Below are 19,034 nucleotides of genomic sequence, written 5' to 3'. Positions count from 1 at the left end.
TGGTAGAGTATAGTCCAGTGAGGGATGAGTTAAAAGAGTTGTCTCTGAGAATGAAGAAATATGTCAGTGTCTACATAATTAACAAGGAAATAGTCTCCAGGAATAGCAAAGTCCGGAACAATTAATACGCCACAAATGATAGAGTGAAGTGTGATGAATTCTGATGAAGCCAGGGGTCACGCACAAAGATGAGTCAGTCGCAAATCTTGGTCAATAGCACGTCGCGGACCCATTCGCACATCCATAGGTAGAACTAAGGCAAGATCTAAAACCTTGCTGCCAACCATGTGCTTGAACATAAACAAGATGCAAACAAAAATGTTCTTGTCATTGCTGTCCTTGTCATTGGTGTGAATCAGGGGTCGCTCATGGCCATGGAAGCTCAGACTACATCACAAATAATCTGTAGCAAGCTTCCAATCCACAACAGACTCGTAGTTGACCTTGAGGAACCAATGCTCCTGGACCTGCGATAAAGACATTTAAGAAGAGGAACATCAGCAAAATGACTATTACTGACTGTCTCTCGTGCTGAAAGTGTCAGCCATTTTTTTCCATCAGGTAGCAGTATGTTGTAAGCAGGTAGAAAGTCATTGAGGAATAATGAAAGTTTCTTGCGGAACTGTGCAAAGGCAGGCTTGGATGCATCTTCTTCTTCGAGCTGCAAAAGGCTGACTGAGTGTTGTGGGACACCAAGATGAATGTGCCCACCAAAAGGTTGGTCATCTAGGTCTTCCTCCTCGAGCTCTCTCTCTGACAGCATGACTTTACATTGTTCTTCATCAAGGTATTCAATGCAGCTGCAGAGGAGCCTGGAGACGAGGGTCATATGATCTAATCTAAGTATCTGGTATGCAAAGGATGAACAATGAGTTGATTTACAGAAAGAATAAAGTAATACCTGGTTAGCAACATCCTTCCCATTTGTTTGCAATTTGTATGCACATTTGATCGGTCCATGTTGCTTCTCATTTGGTCTGGTGCTGAAGTTTCGAGCTGCGCCTTTCTCCCTGATGTCAGTAAATACATGCTTCGAGGTGTGAGCCTTTGGGAAATTCCAATTCTTGATTGTGTCATCGCCAAGGACCTCAATATATTCCTGTGTGATAGTAGCATTGAGTCACGATGACGGGTGCGAGCGATTCAGACAGGACTTACATCTAACAGTTTCTGAAACACGAGTATCTCCGCCTCCCCAGCTGCAAGAGTACTTTCAGTATGAACATCGAGTGATATGTACATATCAATGTGAAGATAGCTCACTATGCACTTTAAGAGTGCATAGCCAGCTTCATCTTCCGCATGTGTGAGTACGTTCTGTGCCGCATGCACAATTTGCTATCAAAACAATGAGAAATGTACAGTTTTAAATCTAGCGCCCTAGAATGTACCCTAGATATATCCTGGAACTTGTTGCCATTGGTAAAATAGATGTTAGTAACATGATCAAAATGGTTCAAGTTTTGCCATTGTGGAAATGCATCAAACCTTTAAAATTAATGACATGACAGACTGATAGAATAACGACTGGGAAGGGACTTACTTTTCATCAACCTTCTTCTCAGCAGCACATCCCAGCGCCTTGAGGTGTTTCTTGAACTCGTCAAACAAGTGATCGCCGAATTTCCCCTTATGATAAACATGTAGCGGATCCTGCAAGAGCGCATCATGCAGGTTGGACAGCTTGACTTTCCAAAATACATTCTGATGGTTGTGAGATCATGTAAGTGAGAAAGACATCAATCATGCACCTTGATAGGCCTCAAGCTCCATTTCTTCAGTTCCACCTCGCCTGCAATATGGTCTCTGGACCATAACTCGACACAATCTTGTGCGTCTTTAACAGTGCGCTTAGGATAGGTCGTTGAGTGATCGGTGAGCTCTTCTCTTGGGACCAGGCAAATGGGACAAGGACAGGCCGAATTGAGGCCCCGTATTAGCGCCATCACACACCTAATAATATAAATCATTTGTGTTAGAAACGATGTGTTAATGAAATATAAATGTGAATCACTCACTGCTCATCATAATCAGCCAATAGGATCAGAATTAACGGGAATAGCCAGCATTGAATTCCATCATAGCACTCGTGTGCAAAGCCAGTTGCAGATAAGAGCATGATAGCTACGAGCAGGATTGAAAATGATTCGTGCCATACGACACACTTCAAATTTGTGTAGGAAAGTTTGCTGTCCTCATCTGAATCCTCAGGAACCTGTAACAAGGGGCAAAGACCATTAATTGAGTCCCATTGACATAACATTGCGAGGACTTACAATTGGTAACCAACCTACCAGGCACCCTCCTCCAGGACCATCGACATTCCTGATGTTGACTGGTAGATTCCCACAGCGGGCAATTACCGGGTATGCTTTGACAGTACCAGCCGATGAAAGATGAGTTTTGTCAGCATATAATATGAACGCGAATGGCACTCCATTCTCAGGCAATGATGACTAAATGAATCAGTCAGTCACATAGTATACAAAGAGGGATTGATCACACTTGAAGATCCCACCAGTGGTCTCCTGTCCATGGCTCGTGGAAGAAGCGCTCAAAGCGAGTCCCATTGTGCTTATAAAGCCACTGAGCGTCCCAGACAAAGTGCAGAGCCAACAAGGGATTGACTAATAGGTCCATTGCCCAGTCCCACAGATTCAAATACAGGACATCGAAAATCATTTGACGTATGATCAGAATTGGAATGAGATTGTAATCAGTTGCTGACATAACTGAATCCTTGGAAGGCGCAAATACATCTTGCAAGTTACCAAAAATAATGTCGCTTCCTTGGAATGCTCTAAGAATATACCACGGTTGCTTGGAAGAATCTTGCATTGCGGATGCAATACAGCTAAATGATGTCTCAATTTGGAAACATTGCAAGGCACCTATGGAATTTTCTGACATAGGTCAATGAACCTGACTGAACCGGACTTCGGCAGCACTACTATTCACTATTTACATTCAAACTCCTCTTTAATATTCCTATATATACATCTCATTATGCTTTGTATCTTTAACTTGACCTATGCAGACTAGGGCCTGCAATCTAGCTTTCATCTTCATCAGAACATTGGCTTCACTTGAATCCTTGAACATTAAGATGTCTAAACAATGCTGAGCATAACACCAAATGGATGTTCTGCTAACAGCAAGACAGATGTGGTTCTTCTCTCGAATGAGAGGTCAAAGATTCAGGCTAAGGCAAGTGTAGGCGACTCTCTTAGAATAGTGGTTCTTAGACAGCAAGGTTGGAGACCTTGCTGAAGGACAAGTTCCAGGTAAAACCCAGTAGATTAAAGTAAGGAATACAACCAATGAACTACATGTATATATATAGTGAATGCTCAAGCAGAGCTTGTAAATGACCTATCAAGATAAAGAGATAAAAGGTGGACAGCCCACTTGATAAGAGATATGTGATAGCAAACATAGTGCGGACAGCCCGCTTGATGAGAGATAAGTGATAGCAAACATAGTGTAGACAGCCCACTTGATGGGAGATAGGAAAAATGAATAGGGGTCTAAATGTTATTGTAACATCATTGAACTCATACCATGTTTCGGTGAGAAAGTGGCCAGTGATATTTCATCAGTCACTTGTTTGGAATGCTACAAGCATTTCTTTTTGAACAACTTTGTGGACAAAGAAAGCTACCATGCATTGAGTACTGAATTTGCATAGACAGTGGCTCATTTAGCATGATCAACTATTGGTATCACATATATTGTATTGTATCTGTGAGCCTATCACATCCTATCAACAAAAGATAACTTGGTTTATGTTTTATCAGCCAGATTGGTGAGCAATATTGGTATTCAGGTATCTCCACCAATTGTGTGACTTCACTACTGAAGTTGTAAGTGTTCATAAGTGTCTGTAACACACATGACATTTCAGTCATTTTGCAGATGCACAAACCCATACTATTACCTGATAATCATATGATAACAGAGGGCTCTCAAACATTAATGACACTTGGAAGTGCTGGTTAACAGACTCATATTTGAAACACTAGGTCTTATACATAGATAAACAGTTCTCCATCTCCCTCCTCCAGCAAGTAGATATCTTGTATGATATATAGATAGCTGTGTTCTACCAATGCATGTCATTACCTTCTCCCTCCTCCATCTCAGCTAACACAGGCCAAAACACAGTTTGCTCACATCCTTGATTCATCTCTTTTATCTCTCTATTAAGAGAATATGCTGCCTTTCTAAAGGTAGCCTCAGCAACTATTGCAGCTTCATCTACCCCCTGTGTTATATGTGGGCTTGATGAAGGCACAGCCAGGAGCCCTACCAATGGATCAGAGGTACTGGCTGTACACGAATTAAGTTCCTGCATATAGAAGGTAGAACAAATCAATGTTTTCTGCTGCTGTTGCTCAGCTGGAAACAATGAGAGAACAGCTGTTAGGTAGGGGCGCAAAAGGATCTCAGCCGAATGGACAGAATTGGTAAGAAGAGGCATTGAGATATACAGGATACCTAAAATGAATTGAGGTACTGCCAACCATGAATTGAAAAAGTCACCGTACCTTTCCCAGAAGGGGCCGACATTGTACCTGGACCTGCTGTCATAACATGCACAGCAGAAATAGCCGATCCCCCGTGTAACGACCCCGGCGGAAAGACAAGAAGTAAAGAATCCGACACTTCTGACGTTCCCGAATCCTCGATATCCCACGGCAAAGTAATTGGCCCATTAACGACGGCAATACATCGCGCCACTGCAAATGGCCGCGGGGAGCTGTAGGATGATATACTCGGACGGATGACATCTGCTAGGGTGCTAAGGTGTCCTGGTAGAAGAGAAGTCGACGATATCAGGCATCGACAGTGAAGACGGTCTGGAAAGTCGTCGACTTCAATAGCGAACCGGGGTAGATCTGATGTCAAAACAGGGTTTTCTGGCTCAGCGGGATCGACAGACGAGATACTTGTAACGGATCGTCCTAGAATATAAACACCTCCCCTCACAGCAGCTGCCCGACAAAAGCCTTGTGCAATTTCGCCCGAGCCACCGTAGTAGCCAACAAGAAATGAGGATGGCCCATAGCGACCAGATGCCTTCAGGTAAGCGCGGATACGATGCAGAGCGGGAAGAGTCTTTTCTGCAATAAAATAACAGTATCCCAGGGCATAGGTGATGGCCCGAGCGGTTGCCTCGCTGAGCAAAAAAATCCTATGCAAGAAATCGAGCAAGGGCGAATTTTCTTGGCCATGCAGCTCCTTGTTATTCTCGAAATCTCCAGCAGCAAACATAAGGAAACGTGTGACCCTCCTCTTCTCTAAGAGACTCATCGCCTTGCTCTGAAAGATGTCATCCTTGCTCTGAGGCACATCTTTCAACATCCCACCATCATAAATAACAACGCGACCAAGGAGCTTGAAAGATCCATAGCGAGAGACGCCAGATGCAATGAGGGACGAAATGAAAGGGCCGATAGATGGAATGACCGAAGGACCCAATGAGACTGAGTACTGTCTCGCATAAGACGGGAGTTCACCATAATGGGTGACGGAACGATCGTGCTCTTTACGGCGATTAACCCACTGCACGAGTTCATCTAATGAGAGAGATGCTTCGTCTGCACCGTAATATGGATTGGGGTCAATATGTGCGACTTTGAAGCCAGCTTTGGAGAGAGCACTGATAGATTCCTACTAAGTACAAGAACATTGTGTGCGAGTGTCAAATTTTGCTCACGCAGCAGTTATGGACTCGATCAGACCGGTGCCAAGCACGATAACGTCAAAGTGATTATCCATTGCTGCAGTGATAGAAGAAATTGATTCAGATACAGAGCACTCTCAGCATTCTGGCAAGTCCTGAACCAACCTGCCCTTAATCAGAATGGCTCACGTGCTTATCGAGCCAAAATTTTGGACTTCCTACTTCGCAAATCTGTATCCTTCACTTGCACACCATGGCAAAATCAGACAAGAAGGCAGACAAAAAGACGGCAGATAAGGCCAAGGCTGCCAAAACAGCTGCTGCCTCACCCGCAAAAGCAAAGTCGCTAGCGTCATCCAAAGAGATTTTGGCCAAGGCTGTATGTATTTCCTGTCGTTCAACCGTCCCCTTCTGACCTTTTTACACAACCTCCATAGAAAGTACTCAAAGCATCGAACGGAAAGGCTTCCGTTAAACGTGCCAACGACGAATCATCTGACGATTCCTCAGACTCCTCTTCGGAAGACGAACAGCCTAAAAAAACTGTGTTAACGTCGGACTCTGATGATTCATCGGAAGAAAAAAAGCCTGCTAGTACCCCGGCCAGCAAAAAAGGAAAGAGTAAAATGGAGATCGATGATTCCTCTGATTCGTCTTCAAGCGACGAGAGCTCATCAGATGAGGTCCGTGACAAGGATGTAGTGATGCAAGATGCTCAGCCTGCCAATGGTGAGTGATTGATGATACTAGTCTGCGCTCAACTTGATTTTCTATCGTGTTCTTCAGGCAAAAAGACAGATAAAACCAAGGCGGCCAAACCAACCGTCTCGCCCGGAAAGAAAGTCAAATTGCCGACATCATCCAAGGACATTTTAGCTAAGGCTGTATGTATTCGCTTTTTCAGTCTTTTCAATTTTTACTCAACATCTACAGGGAGCACTCAAAGCATCGATTGCAAAAGCTTCCCAATCAAGCGACGAGTCCTCGGACTCCTCTTCGGAGGGTGAACCACCCAAAAAGGCTGCCCCTGCTTCAGACTCCGATGACTCATCGGACGATGAAAAGCCAGCCAGTGTCCCGGGCGCCAAAAAGGGGAAGGGTAAAGAAAGTGGTGATTCTTCCGATTCTTCGAGCGACGAGAGCTCGTCAGATCAAGATGGGGCCAAGGGTACTGAGGTACAAAATGCTCAGCCCGCCAAGGGTAAGCTATTGATCGCAGTGGTCATCTATCAATCTGAATGGTCTACAGGCACCAAGCGCAAAGCAGAAGCAGAGCCGTCCGTTCCCCAAAAAAAGGTAAAGTTGGTTGATGGCGATGGCGATGCCGCTCCTAGCGTATCGATCGAGGAAACGAAAAGTATCTTCGTTGGTCGGCTATCATGGAATATCGACAACGACTGGCTTGCACAGGAATTTGCCTCCTGCGGCGAAGTTATCTCTGCTCAAGTACAAACAGATCGCGCAACCGGCAAGTCGCGCGGTTTTGGCTATGTGCACTTCGCATCCGTAGATGCGGTTGAAAAGGCTCTCCAAATGAATGGCAAGGAAATTGATGGACGACCTGTCAATATTGACAAAAGCACTCCGCCGGATAAAAGCGCTGTCCGTGAAAACCGGGCAAAATCTTTTGGCGACACGCAGAGCCCAGTATCAAGTGTTCTCTTTGTTGGGAATCTTAGCTTTGGTGTCAACGAGGACCAACTTTGGGAAGTCTTTGGCGAGCACGGCGACGTTAAAAGCGTTCGTGTTCCAACGGATCGTGACTCGGGAAGGCCGAAAGGTTTTGCCTATGTCGAGTTTAGTGCTGTGGAGGCCGCACAGACAGCCCACGGGCAGCTGCAGGGTTATGAGCTTGACGGCCGCAGCCTTCGCTTGGACTATTCCCAACCAAGAGACAACGCTGGGGGTGGACGGGGTGGGGGTCGTGGAGGATTCGGCGACAGAGGTCGTGGACGTGGTGGGTTCGGTGGCGGTGACCGCGGACGTGGACGTGGTGGGTTCGGTGGTGATCGTGGTGGGAGAGGACGCGGTCGAGGTGGTGACCGTGGTGGGAGGGGTGGCGGCAGAGGCCGAGGGGGTGCACGCACTGGCGCCGTCACTCAGTTTGAGGGGTCCAAGATCACTTTCGATTAGACATTTTGCGATGTCATTCCGAGTTCGTATGGACTGCTACGCGGCGCTACCCCAAAATGATGACTTCCCACTTTCAACGTGGCTCAAGTCGTTGCATATCTTTCGTATATACATACATATGCACAATGTTCTATCGCTGCGGTTGACAACTTGATCTATCATACTTCATTAACTGTGAATTCAAGGTAAAGGGGGAAAGGGGATGATATCGGTAAGTAAGCTAATCGCAAGTCCATGTGTATCCACCATTGCTGAGTGAGGTTAGCCCATTTTACCCTCTTGAAACGCCTTGCGATAGGGATTCTGACTCGGAGGTAGCGCACCAGTCTTCTCTAAACGATCAAATAACACAAACAACTTCTCCGCCTCGTGTTCCTTCTCTTCATCAGTCATGTCGATGTTTTCCGAGGGATGCTCAACGGTGCCAGTGATGGGGTTGATGGGTAAACCTGACGCAGTAATCGGTGGTGCGCCCGAGGTCGCGCTGACAGGCGGTGCACTGACAACGCCTTTGTGAAATAGGAAACCAGCAACATTGCCGTATCCGAAATAACCAGCAAGGGTTGTAGCTAAATTTCATTCGTAAATATGACCGACGGGAGGTGCATATGACGTACCGTTTGAATCACACATTGCATACAACATTTCTCCCATGGAGTCCTTCAATCTGCTGTGGTACACGGATGCAAGGAGTCTCAAGCATCGACCTAAAAGATCTGCTCTCTTCTCCAAAGGATGGGTCCTGTCCAGATCTTCAGGCACCAACCACTGTCTTATTCTTGTCTTGGCATCGTCATCACCAAGACAGAGTCGTGTGATAAGTAGAACAAGTGGGCACACAATTTCATCCAGGGATGTGTCCCCATCAATTTTGCACAGATCTCGCACTGCAGGATCATCTGAATCGATATCACCTGGAAGGAAATGAGCAAGGGTCATGTCCAGGAGTTCATAAGCGCGTGAAGCGCAGTCAGCAGTGGAAGACGAGTCCGGAAGTGGTGAATGGTGAAACGAACGGCGACCGGCTGGAATGACAGAAGATATGGCACGTTCAATATGCTCCTTAGGCGTTGATTGGTCATCATGACTTGAACCAGTCAAAGAAGAGGTTGTGGGCTCGGCCGAATTAAGCTGTGGGGTAGTCGGACGTGAATGTGGGAGAGTACCGAACCATATCGCTCGGGATGACGAGTCAACAGGAATAGTGATTAGCGAGTGAATGATGTGAGTCAGCGGCGACGTAAGGGGATTTGGGGAGGAAAGGGGGATAGTCTGAAAGGCACGAACAAGTGAAGGTAGGATGCTGCAGTACCATGTGAGATACTATAATAAAGATCGTCATAAGGCACTCACCCATCAAGCCGCGAATTCCAGAAATCACCCATCACCTTTTGGTCATCAGGACTGCCAGCTAGCGCGGGATATTGTAACTCAGAGGGAACCAGCTGCAATGCGACTGAGAGTTCGTAATTATGGTTAAAGGCGAAGTGACTGACCTTGGGATAGTGTATGAGGAGATTAAAGGTGAGCTTCAGGAGATCTGTCATGGCATCGCGGGACATCTTTATTCCAGCTTGCATGGACGCGATTAAATCATCCAACTTAAGTGCAATAACATCGATTATTGTTCCATTTCCCGGAAAGTGGGTGCGTTTTGTCTCAACGATAGATTGAATGAAGGAAGCGGATTGATGAGGGGATGCAGTACAGAGGAAGAGGATTCTGGATGAGAGAAATGTGTTTTCGGGTGTTGCAGATTTCTAGAAAAAATGGGTTGAATGCAAAACACACAGGGCGATGGACTCTGACCTGGAGTAGCTCGATACAGATATTTCCTCCATCGATATCTTGACTCAGCAACGTGGTGCGGGCAGGTTCACTGAGGAGTAAGGTGTTGGCAATGCACTTCAAAGCTTCGTTCGATGCATCAGGAGCAGTTTCGAGTTTTATGGCAAGCGTCATAAGACATTTGAGGTTAGGAACTGATGCAAGGACTTGAGCGCCATGGGGAATTCTACCAAGTCCCTTGACAGCAGAAAGAGCGGACAATGCGTCTGCCATTGACATGGGATCAGTACGGAGTGTATAGATCTAATAGAGTGAGCAAACCGTCTCTGATTAAGCGGCTGGGCGAGCCATCGATAATGACAGCCTGGAGATCATCGATGATGAGCTGAATGAGTGCTTTACATGAAGGGGGATTAATAGGTGGAGCACCTAAGAAACTAGATTAAAGCAATTAGCCATAAAACAAGATTAAGACATACTAGCGATTGATTGAAGTGTACGTGATATCGTAGCTCTTGGGGAGCTCGATGACAGGGAAGAGTACACCTGAAGAACCGACATATGGTTTCTAGGAAACAAAGAGCTGTCAAGTATGCCAGAAGTTGTATGCTTGTTTTATTTATCTTTCAAGTGGCTTTCAAGCGTACCTTCAATAGCGTCACTATCGTGTAGGCGATCGGCACGGTCGCTTCAGCCTTCCGACCAAGTAAACATGTACAAATAACATATCCCTCGCAGTGGCGGCCCGCTTCTCAGCCAAGTACTTACTTACCATGCATCCGTCTGTTAAAGTGCTCGCACATAAACCTCTCATCAGCTTTATCGGAAAGCGTGTATGGCCAGCTAGTGCGTTGGTTTAATTATTGTCATGCATAAAAACCTAAATGTCATAATAGCTGCAGGTCCCTCTCACCCTCATCCAGCTGCTCCTCCAGAATGGCAAAAGTCCTTTTCTGAAAAGGCTGTTCCTCACGGCTCACACCGAGCACCGCAGGAACATCCTGTCTTCCTAGAATTCTGGGACGCTCCAGCACGCTTCTCGAAGCCATCCTCCAGATATTTAGAGCAAGTAGAGATCGATGCCATACTGGTCAGTATTTCTGTGTAACAAATAATTCAGTGCTCACTGCCGTGCAGAGTGGGGGAGCTTCTTTGCGATAGAATAGATAAATCTGATAGACACCATTTACAATTCATGCCGCGTCACCCCCAAACCTTATCTAAATCACTTTTTCCAAGTTTCCGCAAGCAAATGATTAATTCTCATGTGTGCAACAATGCATCTAGTCCTTTTCTGCATATGCCAGCAAATATCTCTCTACCTCGGCCTCATCCATCACACGCCATTCACCACGAGTCTTGGGGTCCTCGTCCTGAGCAGTCGACACGATCCCAATCTCTATTTCCCCGGCCTTGTAGTCCGTCGCATGAACAGTCGACATTGCTTCTATTGCAATCTAAACAATGCTCAGCTATTCAAGTCATTTTATAGTGTAGTATCCCTCACCTCAATAACCTCCGCTCGACTGAGCTTCTTGCCAGCAGCTGCAGCATCATCAGCTCCCTTGCCCTTGTCTAGCTTCTTCCATTTCTTTTCTAGGTGGTTCATCGCTTCTTGCTGTTTCTGTCCAGCAGCGGTGGCGTGGAACCCAACAAAGTAGCCCGCAGGGTCCAATTTGAAACATTGCGGCCCGTATTCTGGATCGATGCCAATTAGGATCATAGCTACGAGCATATTTATTGTCGTTAGTTGCGAACGACGATATAAAATAGGTGCCTCACAGATGCCTAGGGGCCGCATGCCAGCCCGTTGCGTGTAGACTTGATTGATGTTTGCCAGTCGTCGTGCTAGAGCATCCGGAGTTATCTCGTATCCGTACTTGTATCTCCACTGGACAGCCTCTTGCTGAGCACGTAAAACTTGGGCACGGGCATCAGCTATAACCTACGTCAGCGCAAGTACAAGCTATTCCACAACCAGCATTTTTGCTCACCCACAAGACCAGTCATGACACACCCAATAGTACGGGTGATGCTGTAGAGGTGCGTAACAGTCGATGCATCCAACAGCTTATCCTGATCTCAAGTAAATACCATGATGACAGCCGTTTCGTAGCACAACGTACTGGGATCTTCTTTTGGGTGATGACTACAGAGGTGTCATATCCTCTGACGGAGACAGCTGTGTGGCCTGAACCAGAGATAGCTTTGAATGCATATTCTAAAGGGGAGCATATGAGCACGCGTCATTACAAGCATGTCCAATCGTCATCAACGCACCGACTTGGTACAGTCGACCCTCCGGCGAGAAAACAGTGAGATATCTGCCAGATAATTCATAAGCATATAGACAGCGGAACTGGTGAATACTCGACCTATCGTATGATGTTCTCGACATGGTTTGGAGCAGGATATGATTCAATCACAGACACGCGACGCGCAAGTCTCATCACGGGCGTCACGCAGGTATGTCACGGATTGTCACAATTAAGTCACATCACACATTGATGCCCATCGATAATCCAAATTTCAAAACTTGCTTGTGACAGCGAACTGAAATTGTACATATATACACAGATACAAATTTGCTCCTGCATTGCGCATGGGTGACAGGCGTCGTTGCAAAATTTCTCGCTAGCTTCTTTTACTAGATTATTTGCCATGAAGGAGACGGTACCTTCTGAGGCACCAAAAGTTATGTATGTCCAATTTCCTCCTCCAGTTTTCTAAAATTGATTGACGCAAGAACCCATCAGAAAACAGCTACAGTTCAGCTTGCTCAATGCCCAAGATACAGTCAAGATCTCTGAGTTCCAGGTGACTCATCGTGACTTGTATACGCCCGCCGATCGACTTCCCGTCAAAGATGGCGTTTTAGATCGTCGGCTTGTGAGTTTCCCACACCTTCCCATGCACAGTGTGACTTATCATCATCTCAGGGAACGACAGAGAAGAACGCATTTTGCGAGACCTGCGGCCTCAATTCTGTCGATTGCGTTGGCCACTATGCATATATCAAACTGGTGGTCCCAGTATTCCACATTGGCTACTTCAAGCATACCATAGCCATCCTCCAGGCCATATGCAAAGTAAGCCGGTAGACTTTTTATATATTTCCTGCTTAATGACGCGATAAAAGACATGTGCTCGCCTGCTACTGGAGGAACCCGACCGGCGGACATACCTCAAACGCTTCCGCAGACCAGGTCTTGAAAATATTCACCGACAGGCATTGTGCAAACAGGTCAATACGATGGCACGAAAGGTCGTCTACTGTCCGTATTGCTCAGCAACGAATGGCGCTGTCAAAAAGGCAGGAGTACTGAAGATTATTCACGATAAATTTCGTGCGAAGAAAACAGCAGACGAGATGGAGAAATGGAAGCGTACATTTGCTCCAGCGGTAGAGGCGCAGAAGGAACTTGGGATGTATTTGAACAAGGCAATCCATGAAGATTTGAATCCACTTAAAACCCTCGATCTTTTCAAGAGAATATCTGATGAGGTTTTGCGTTTATGTCTACTTTCAACGTTTACGAGACTAACATCTACTTTTCAGGACTGTGAATTGCTTGGTCTACGACCCGAGTTCGGTCGTCCAGAAGAGTATATCTGGCAGTACATCTCCGTCCCACCAGTTTGCATTAGACCATCCGTTGCCCAGGATGGGGCTTCCAACGAAGATGACCTCACTGTCAAACTCACGGAAATTGTCTTCACCAATGCTCTCATAAAGCAGGGTCTGTCCAAGGGAGCGCCCACTGCACAATTCATGGTATGTGAGGACTACTCACGGTACTTGCCGTTGCTCAACTCACGCTCAGGAACACTGGGAGTTCCTTCAACTTTCTGTCGCCATGTATATCAACTCCGAACTCCCTGGGGTACCCTCACAAGCTGGTCAAAAGCCGATGAGAGGCTTTGTACAGCGCCTGAAGGGTAAACAAGGTCGATTCCGCGGTAATCTGTCTGGGAAACGCGTCGATTTCTCCGGTCGTACCGTGATTTCCCCTGACCCAAATTTGCGTATTGATGAAGTCGCGGTACCAGAGCGTGTCGCGAAAATATTGACATACCCGGAACGTGTGACTTCCCACAACATTGACGGTCTCAAACAAGCCGTTCGCAATGGGTGTGATCTACACCCCGGCGCTAACTACGTGACAGCGGGCAGCAGTGGTTTCAAGAAATTCTTGAAATTTGGCAATCGCAATGCGGTAGCTGACAGTCTGAGAATCGGGGATGTTGTCGAGAGGCATATCATTAATGGTGATATTGCCCTGTTCAATCGGCAACCCAGTCTGCACAAGGTCTCTTGTTTTGCAGTAGCTTCAAACCTTCACTGACTTTGTCCCTTTTAGCTCTCGATCATGTGTCACAGGGTCAAGGTTCGTCCTTGGCGCTCCTTCCGTCTAAACGAATGTGTTTGTGGCCCTTATAACGCCGATTTTGATGGCGATGAAATGAATCTTCGTCAGTTTTTTGTCATGCTGAATGATATTCGAACACTTATGACATCTCGAATAGATATTCCTCAGACGGAGGAAGCAAGAACAGAAGCGCTCGAGCTCATGAGCGTGAAACACAATCTAGTCACCCCTCGGAACGGAGAGCCTGTGATCGCCGCCATCCAGGATTTTATCACGGCTTCCTACTTGATGACCCGCAAAGATACATTTTTCGACCGTCGCCAGTTCACACAAATATGTTGCTATTTTGCCGATGCCGACCTACAGATTGACATACCCCCACCGACGATCTGGAAGCCTATACGACTCTGGACAGGAAAACAGATTTTTAACGTTCTCATGCGTCCTAACAAGCAATCCAACGTATTTGTAAACGTTGAATGCAAGTGCAATAAACCGGAAAAGTTGAAACCTGAACATTACCCCTCCATCAAAGACCCAGCCCCAGATCTGTCTCCGAACGATGCTTGGCTTGTCATCGTCAATAGCGAAATTATGTGTGGTGTCATGGATAAAGCCATCGTCGGCAGCGGGAAGAAGAAGTCGATATTCGGGATAATCATGAGGGACTACGGCCCACACGAAGCTGCCGCAGCCATGAACCGTGTAGCAAAACTGTGCGCTCGTTGGTTGGGTGCGTCTCATCGTCAATCAGACACGTTTCACGTTTTAATTTTCTTTCAGCCAACTTCGGTTTCTCCCTCGGAATCAACGATGTCATTCCAGGGCCTATCCTTGCATCAAAGAAGAACCAAATGGTCGAGGCTGCTTACGCTGAATGTACAAACCTCATTACGCAGGCAAAGAAGGGGAAGCTGGAGAACAAACCAGGATGCAACCAAGAGCAAACACTTGAAGCTATGATATCTGGAATTCTTTCAAGAGTCCGGGACAAGGTCGGAGACATTTGTATGCAGGAGCTGAGTCGACATAACGCACCTCTAATCATGGCAACTTGTGGTTCTAAAGGTTTGTCCCTCGGATTCCGTTTTTGTTAATGTCGCTTAGTGTCGCTAGGTTCCGTGATCAATGTTTCTCAGATGGTTGCTTGTGTCGGTCAACAAATCATTGCGGGTCACCGTGTTCCAGATGGTTTTCAAGATCGTTCCCTACCGCATTTCCAGAAGAAGTCGAAAGAACCTCCATCCAAAGGTTTCGTCAGAAACAGCTTTTTCAGCGGTCTGCTACCGACAGAATTCCTGTTTCACGCCATCTCCGGTCGTGAGGGTTTGGTCGACACCGCGGTGAAGACCGCTGAGACCGGTTACATGCAGCGACGTTTGATGAAGGCACTAGAAGATCTGACCACTCAATATGATCTATCAGTGCGCAACTCGACAGGCGGCGTTGTACAATTCAGATATGGCGATGATGGCTTGGATCCTGCATGTCTTGAAGGTGACGCGCAGCCAGTTGAGTTTGAGCGGACATGGACGCATGCTTTGGTGTGTACCGAAAATTGCTGTCTATCTGGTTCAGATGTCTCACCTTCTTGCAGGCAATAGGAAACCGTCGTGGTCGTGGTTTGCTCCCCTTCGAGATCGTGGAACTTGTCGATCTAGAGCTCAGGAAACCGAAGTTCACCAGCGAGTGCACACCAACATATCTTGATACTATACGAGACTTCATCGTTCAGCATATCGCTCATCATCTCGCTAAGATGCGCAAAAGCCAGGGAATGTTTGAGGCTCTGGAGCGCTCAGATGAATGGGATCGTGATACCGACTTGTCTATGGGAGCTTCAGGTTTGCACAGAAAATGTATTTGCTCTCTGCGTTCTGACACATTCCTTAGCCGCTTCCAAGGCTATTGTAGATAACAAGGCCAAAGTTACTGAGTCTCAGCTCCAGCATTTTCTTGCCTTGTGCTGGAAAAAGTACGTCAAAGCCAGGATTGAGCCCGGTAAGTGGAGTCTATACAATTTACCTTCAGGGAAATTGAGTGCAGTGCAGGTTCCACTGTGGGTGCAGTTGGTGCTCAGTCCATTGGAGAACCAGGGACACAAATGACCCTCAAAACTTTCCATTTTGCTGGGGTCGCTTCGATGAACGTCACGCTTGGTGTTCCGCGAATCAAAGAAATCATTAACGCATCCAAGACTATTAGCACGCCCATCATTAGCTGCAAGCTCGTCACTCCTAACAGCGAGCCGTCTGCACGTATAGTCAAAGGCCGCCTTGAAAAAACTCATTTGGGCGATGTAAGACATTTTTAGCCTACGACCCTAGGATGTCATTCTAAATTTCGTGCAGATTGCTGCTGTTTTTGAAGAGGCATGGGCGCCAGAGTACACTTATATTGGTGTAATTATAGATATGGATACCATCCAGAAGCTCCAGGTCAGTCCATTAACATATCTATCAATCTGTGCTTACTTGTCGCATCAGCTTGAACTCACTTTGGACGATATAAAGTGGGCAATCGTGGCCACGAGAAAGCTCAAGATTAAACAAGAAGTGAGATCCGTGTCATGTATATGTTGTCACAAAACTTACTGTCGATAGTCCATTACAGTTATTCCTCGCAGAAACCGCTTGCGCATCTATATTGATGGAACAGACAAATACTACAAGTTGCGAGAATTGAAACGAGTTTTGTCGGATGTGGTAGTCAAGGTCAATCATTTGGTCTTGGCCGTAATCAGTATCTGAATCATTACCACAGGGAGTGCCGACTATTCAGCGCGCCGTCATTAACATCAAAGAGAAGGACGACGTTAAGGGGAAAAAGGGAGACAAGGAACTACTTGTAGAAGGTTACGGACTACAGAGGGTCATGACTACTGAGGGTAGGCCTTTCTGTTCTTCAAACTAGTCGTGATTTGCTGATCTAGATGTAGGGATTGTTGGCGAGGCTACGACTTCCAACCATGTAATTGAGTCAGCAAAAGTCCTGGGGATTGAAGCAGCGAGACGGACCATAATCGACGAAATCCAGTATACCATGCAGAGCCACGGAATGAGCATTGACCCCCGTCATGTCATGTTGCTTGGCGATGTCATGAGCTACAAGGTACGAGTGCGGTGCAATATCGATTTCTCTTACTAATTGTGCACACAGGGAGAGGTTCTTGGTATCACTCGCTTTGGTGTCGCAAAAATGAAGGACAGCGTTCTGATGCTTGCCTCGTTCGAAAAGACGACGGACCATTTGTTTGATGCAGCAGCCTTCGGGAAGAACGACAGTATCGCTGGTGTGTCAGAAAGTATTATTATGGGCAACGCAGCTGCAAATTGCGGAACTTCAATGTAAGTGTGATCATAGTCTGTGACCCATTCATACTCCTGACGGTATCTTTCCCAGGCCTGCTTTATATTCACCATCGCCTCACATAAGCAAACCACGAAGATTATTATTTGAAGATGCGTTATAAAGGTTATTTCTCCACCGGGCTAAGTACTTTATTTTTCTATATATCTATCAACGTTTGTACAAGAAGAGCTGTATGCGCAAACTAAGTCGTGGCTTGTTATTTATGGAAATGACAGGTAGTATCGAATTCATGCTTGTGAGGCTGCTTGGCCGAACAATGAAGAAGAAAACACGCCAGTAACGAGTGATTACACCAAAATTGAACATTCATAATAGAACTAGATCAACCTGTATTCGCGGCCACACCTTCTGGAGCAGAAAGACCGAACGCGAACCATTGATAACGCGTATAATTATTATAGTCATATCAACCGCTCCTTCGCGGTCCCTCGCCCGTTCCTCAAACCAAACCATTTCCTTGCGCGACAGATCGCCTTGTTCGCCGTGCACATGAAGTACCGTAGGCGGACACACGCCTTCGAAGGCCATGCTATCCAGCCAGATTCTCGTTGTCCCTCCCTAGGTTTTCCTGTCCTGCACCCTCCCTCCGGCCACTGGTCATCACCTTCAGTGTTGTCAACGGCAACTGACGAAATTGATTTGTCGTCCTGAATATGCAATCATGATGGTCACGGTCCTCAGTACTATGTTTTCCTTACCTTCCCTGTATTTTTACGCATAGTTTCAATAACACCGCGTCCTCGAGTTGCGACTACAGGAACCTGCGGATCAGTTGTTTTCCAGCTACAGGTATTACTTTTGGCTTGAATGACGTATTGTACCAACAGCAATTAATTTAACGGACTGCAGGACAACTGCGGGATGAGGTTTATATCATCAGTAAGCTCTCATCGTTCTCAAGCAATCATCCAGATGAGTTTCAGATGTTGAATTCTGTGCGTAGCACAAAGTGGCGCGAGGGATACAACGCAGGATGTAGAGAGTGAACCCATGTGACGTATGCAGTGATGAATAACATAATAAAGGAAAACTGCAGATTAGTCGAACAGCCCGAAGCCCTGTGAACGAACATCAGCACCCCGTGGTGACTGGAAAGGGAGACTTCAGCGCGTACCATATCGTCGTCTGACTCCTCTTTTGCTTCTTCCTTCTTCTCCTCTTCTTTTGGTGCTTCAGCGGCAGCAGCACCACCAGCGGCAGCAGCAACGGGTGCACCGACAGCCGGTGGCACCTCCGCCAGCACCGACGTTTGATAGAGATCCTTCACATTCTTTCCCTCCAAAGCCTTAGCAAGAAGAGTTGCCCAGATTGGCTCGAGCTCGACCGAGGCAGCGTCAGTCAAGGCGAGTATTTTGTCAGCCTGCATATGCCTCGTGAGCTACGAGAAATATGGATGTGAAACCTGCAAGATACGCACGGTAATTTCAATACCCTCATCGGCGAGGATAAGTGCAGCGTAAGTTGCGGCAAGTTCTAATGAGGCCTGCGCATCGCAAAGGGAGGAACGCGTTAGCGGTTGTGACAATAGAGGTACTACATCCAAAGTGCGAGTTATCAATCCACCACTTGGACTCGGATTGTTGGTGTTTCAAACCGATCCTGCAGCGTATTCTAACCAAAACATGTGCAAGACAAAAACTTACCATTGAAGAGGGCGATTATGTCGTGGGCTTGGGGACGTCGAG

General features: G+C 46.6%; 8 protein-coding genes across 8 annotated transcripts; 3 read left to right on the top strand and 5 right to left on the bottom strand.

Moving 5' to 3' along the window:
* Positions 1 to 176: 176 nt before the first annotated feature.
* Positions 177 to 2,682, bottom strand: F5891DRAFT_1127421 (uncharacterized protein; the record flags this gene model as incomplete). Its single annotated transcript, XM_041364179.1, has 10 exons — positions 177 to 365; positions 521 to 847; positions 902 to 1,099; positions 1,159 to 1,338; positions 1,392 to 1,488; positions 1,544 to 1,704; positions 1,752 to 1,953; positions 2,019 to 2,215; positions 2,277 to 2,456; positions 2,506 to 2,682. 10 exons carry the CDS (start codon positions 2,680 to 2,682, stop codon positions 177 to 179), a joined length of 1,908 nt encoding a protein of 635 aa, XP_041228331.1.
* Positions 2,683 to 3,989: 1,307 nt separating this feature from the next.
* Positions 3,990 to 5,913, bottom strand: F5891DRAFT_1106234 (FAD/NAD-P-binding domain-containing protein). The gene is made up of 4 exons (XM_041363654.1): positions 5,885 to 5,913; positions 5,720 to 5,833; positions 4,548 to 5,662; positions 3,990 to 4,497 (listed from the first exon to the last, which is right to left on the bottom strand). Exons 2-4 carry the CDS (start codon positions 5,779 to 5,781, stop codon positions 4,103 to 4,105), a joined length of 1,572 nt encoding a protein of 523 aa, XP_041228330.1. The 5' UTR covers positions 5,782 to 5,833; positions 5,885 to 5,913; the 3' UTR covers positions 3,990 to 4,102.
* Positions 5,914 to 5,916: 3 nt separating this feature from the next.
* F5891DRAFT_1142707 (uncharacterized protein) lies at positions 5,917 to 7,819 on the top strand (the record flags this gene model as incomplete). The annotated part of the gene is made up of 5 exons (XM_041364931.1): positions 5,917 to 6,065; positions 6,124 to 6,415; positions 6,473 to 6,570; positions 6,620 to 6,887; positions 6,936 to 7,819. Exons 1-5 carry the CDS (start codon positions 5,940 to 5,942, stop codon positions 7,817 to 7,819), a joined length of 1,668 nt encoding a protein of 555 aa, XP_041228329.1. The 5' UTR covers positions 5,917 to 5,939.
* A 130-nt stretch (positions 7,820 to 7,949) lies between these two features.
* Positions 7,950 to 9,965, bottom strand: F5891DRAFT_129439 (guanine nucleotide exchange factor). Its single transcript, XM_041370590.1, has 5 exons — positions 9,629 to 9,965; positions 9,316 to 9,579; positions 9,173 to 9,264; positions 8,437 to 9,122; positions 7,950 to 8,388 (listed from the first exon to the last, which is right to left on the bottom strand). Exons 1-5 carry the CDS (start codon positions 9,884 to 9,886, stop codon positions 8,081 to 8,083), a joined length of 1,608 nt encoding a protein of 535 aa, XP_041228328.1. The 5' UTR covers positions 9,887 to 9,965; the 3' UTR covers positions 7,950 to 8,080.
* Positions 9,966 to 10,370: 405 nt separating this feature from the next.
* On the top strand, positions 10,371 to 10,869 carry F5891DRAFT_1021153 (uncharacterized protein). The gene is made up of 3 exons (XM_041361159.1): positions 10,371 to 10,453; positions 10,504 to 10,697; positions 10,745 to 10,869. Exons 1-3 carry the CDS (start codon positions 10,381 to 10,383, stop codon positions 10,766 to 10,768), a joined length of 291 nt encoding a protein of 96 aa, XP_041228327.1. The 5' UTR covers positions 10,371 to 10,380; the 3' UTR covers positions 10,769 to 10,869.
* A 21-nt stretch (positions 10,870 to 10,890) lies between these two features.
* On the bottom strand, positions 10,891 to 12,005 carry F5891DRAFT_1185877 (20S proteasome subunit; the record flags this gene model as incomplete). Its single annotated transcript, XM_041366607.1, has 6 exons — positions 10,891 to 11,064; positions 11,115 to 11,332; positions 11,390 to 11,545; positions 11,602 to 11,683; positions 11,734 to 11,828; positions 11,888 to 12,005. The coding sequence occupies 6 exons, from the start codon at positions 12,003 to 12,005 to the stop codon at positions 10,891 to 10,893; spliced, it is 843 nt and encodes a 280-aa protein (XP_041228326.1).
* Positions 12,006 to 12,137: 132 nt separating this feature from the next.
* F5891DRAFT_129323 (uncharacterized protein) lies at positions 12,138 to 17,681 on the top strand. Its single transcript, XM_041370589.1, has 20 exons — positions 12,138 to 12,306; positions 12,364 to 12,496; positions 12,547 to 12,696; positions 12,747 to 13,112; positions 13,167 to 13,382; positions 13,432 to 13,917; positions 13,969 to 14,080; positions 14,135 to 14,710; positions 14,761 to 15,045; positions 15,094 to 15,521; positions 15,575 to 15,821; positions 15,871 to 15,978; positions 16,029 to 16,276; positions 16,329 to 16,415; positions 16,464 to 16,532; positions 16,581 to 16,691; positions 16,741 to 16,864; positions 16,916 to 17,088; positions 17,137 to 17,324; positions 17,380 to 17,681. Exons 1-20 carry the CDS (start codon positions 12,269 to 12,271, stop codon positions 17,447 to 17,449), a joined length of 4,215 nt encoding a protein of 1,404 aa, XP_041228325.1. The 5' UTR covers positions 12,138 to 12,268; the 3' UTR covers positions 17,450 to 17,681.
* Positions 17,682 to 18,042: 361 nt separating this feature from the next.
* F5891DRAFT_1021147 (60S acidic ribosomal protein P1) lies at positions 18,043 to 19,034 on the bottom strand. Its single transcript, XM_041361158.1, has 4 exons — positions 18,993 to 19,034; positions 18,767 to 18,832; positions 18,464 to 18,709; positions 18,043 to 18,407 (listed from the first exon to the last, which is right to left on the bottom strand). The coding sequence occupies exons 1-4, from the start codon at positions 18,993 to 18,995 to the stop codon at positions 18,387 to 18,389; spliced, it is 336 nt and encodes a 111-aa protein (XP_041228324.1). The 5' UTR covers positions 18,996 to 19,034; the 3' UTR covers positions 18,043 to 18,386.

Source organism: Suillus fuscotomentosus, assembly GCF_016647785.1.
Source record: "Suillus fuscotomentosus strain FC203 chromosome Unknown F5891scaffold_15, whole genome shotgun sequence".
In the NCBI taxonomy this organism is placed as follows: domain Eukaryota; kingdom Fungi; phylum Basidiomycota; class Agaricomycetes; order Boletales; family Suillaceae; genus Suillus; species Suillus fuscotomentosus.
Note: the sequence above shows the minus strand (reverse complement) of the source record. Positions and strands in the feature narration are given on the sequence as shown.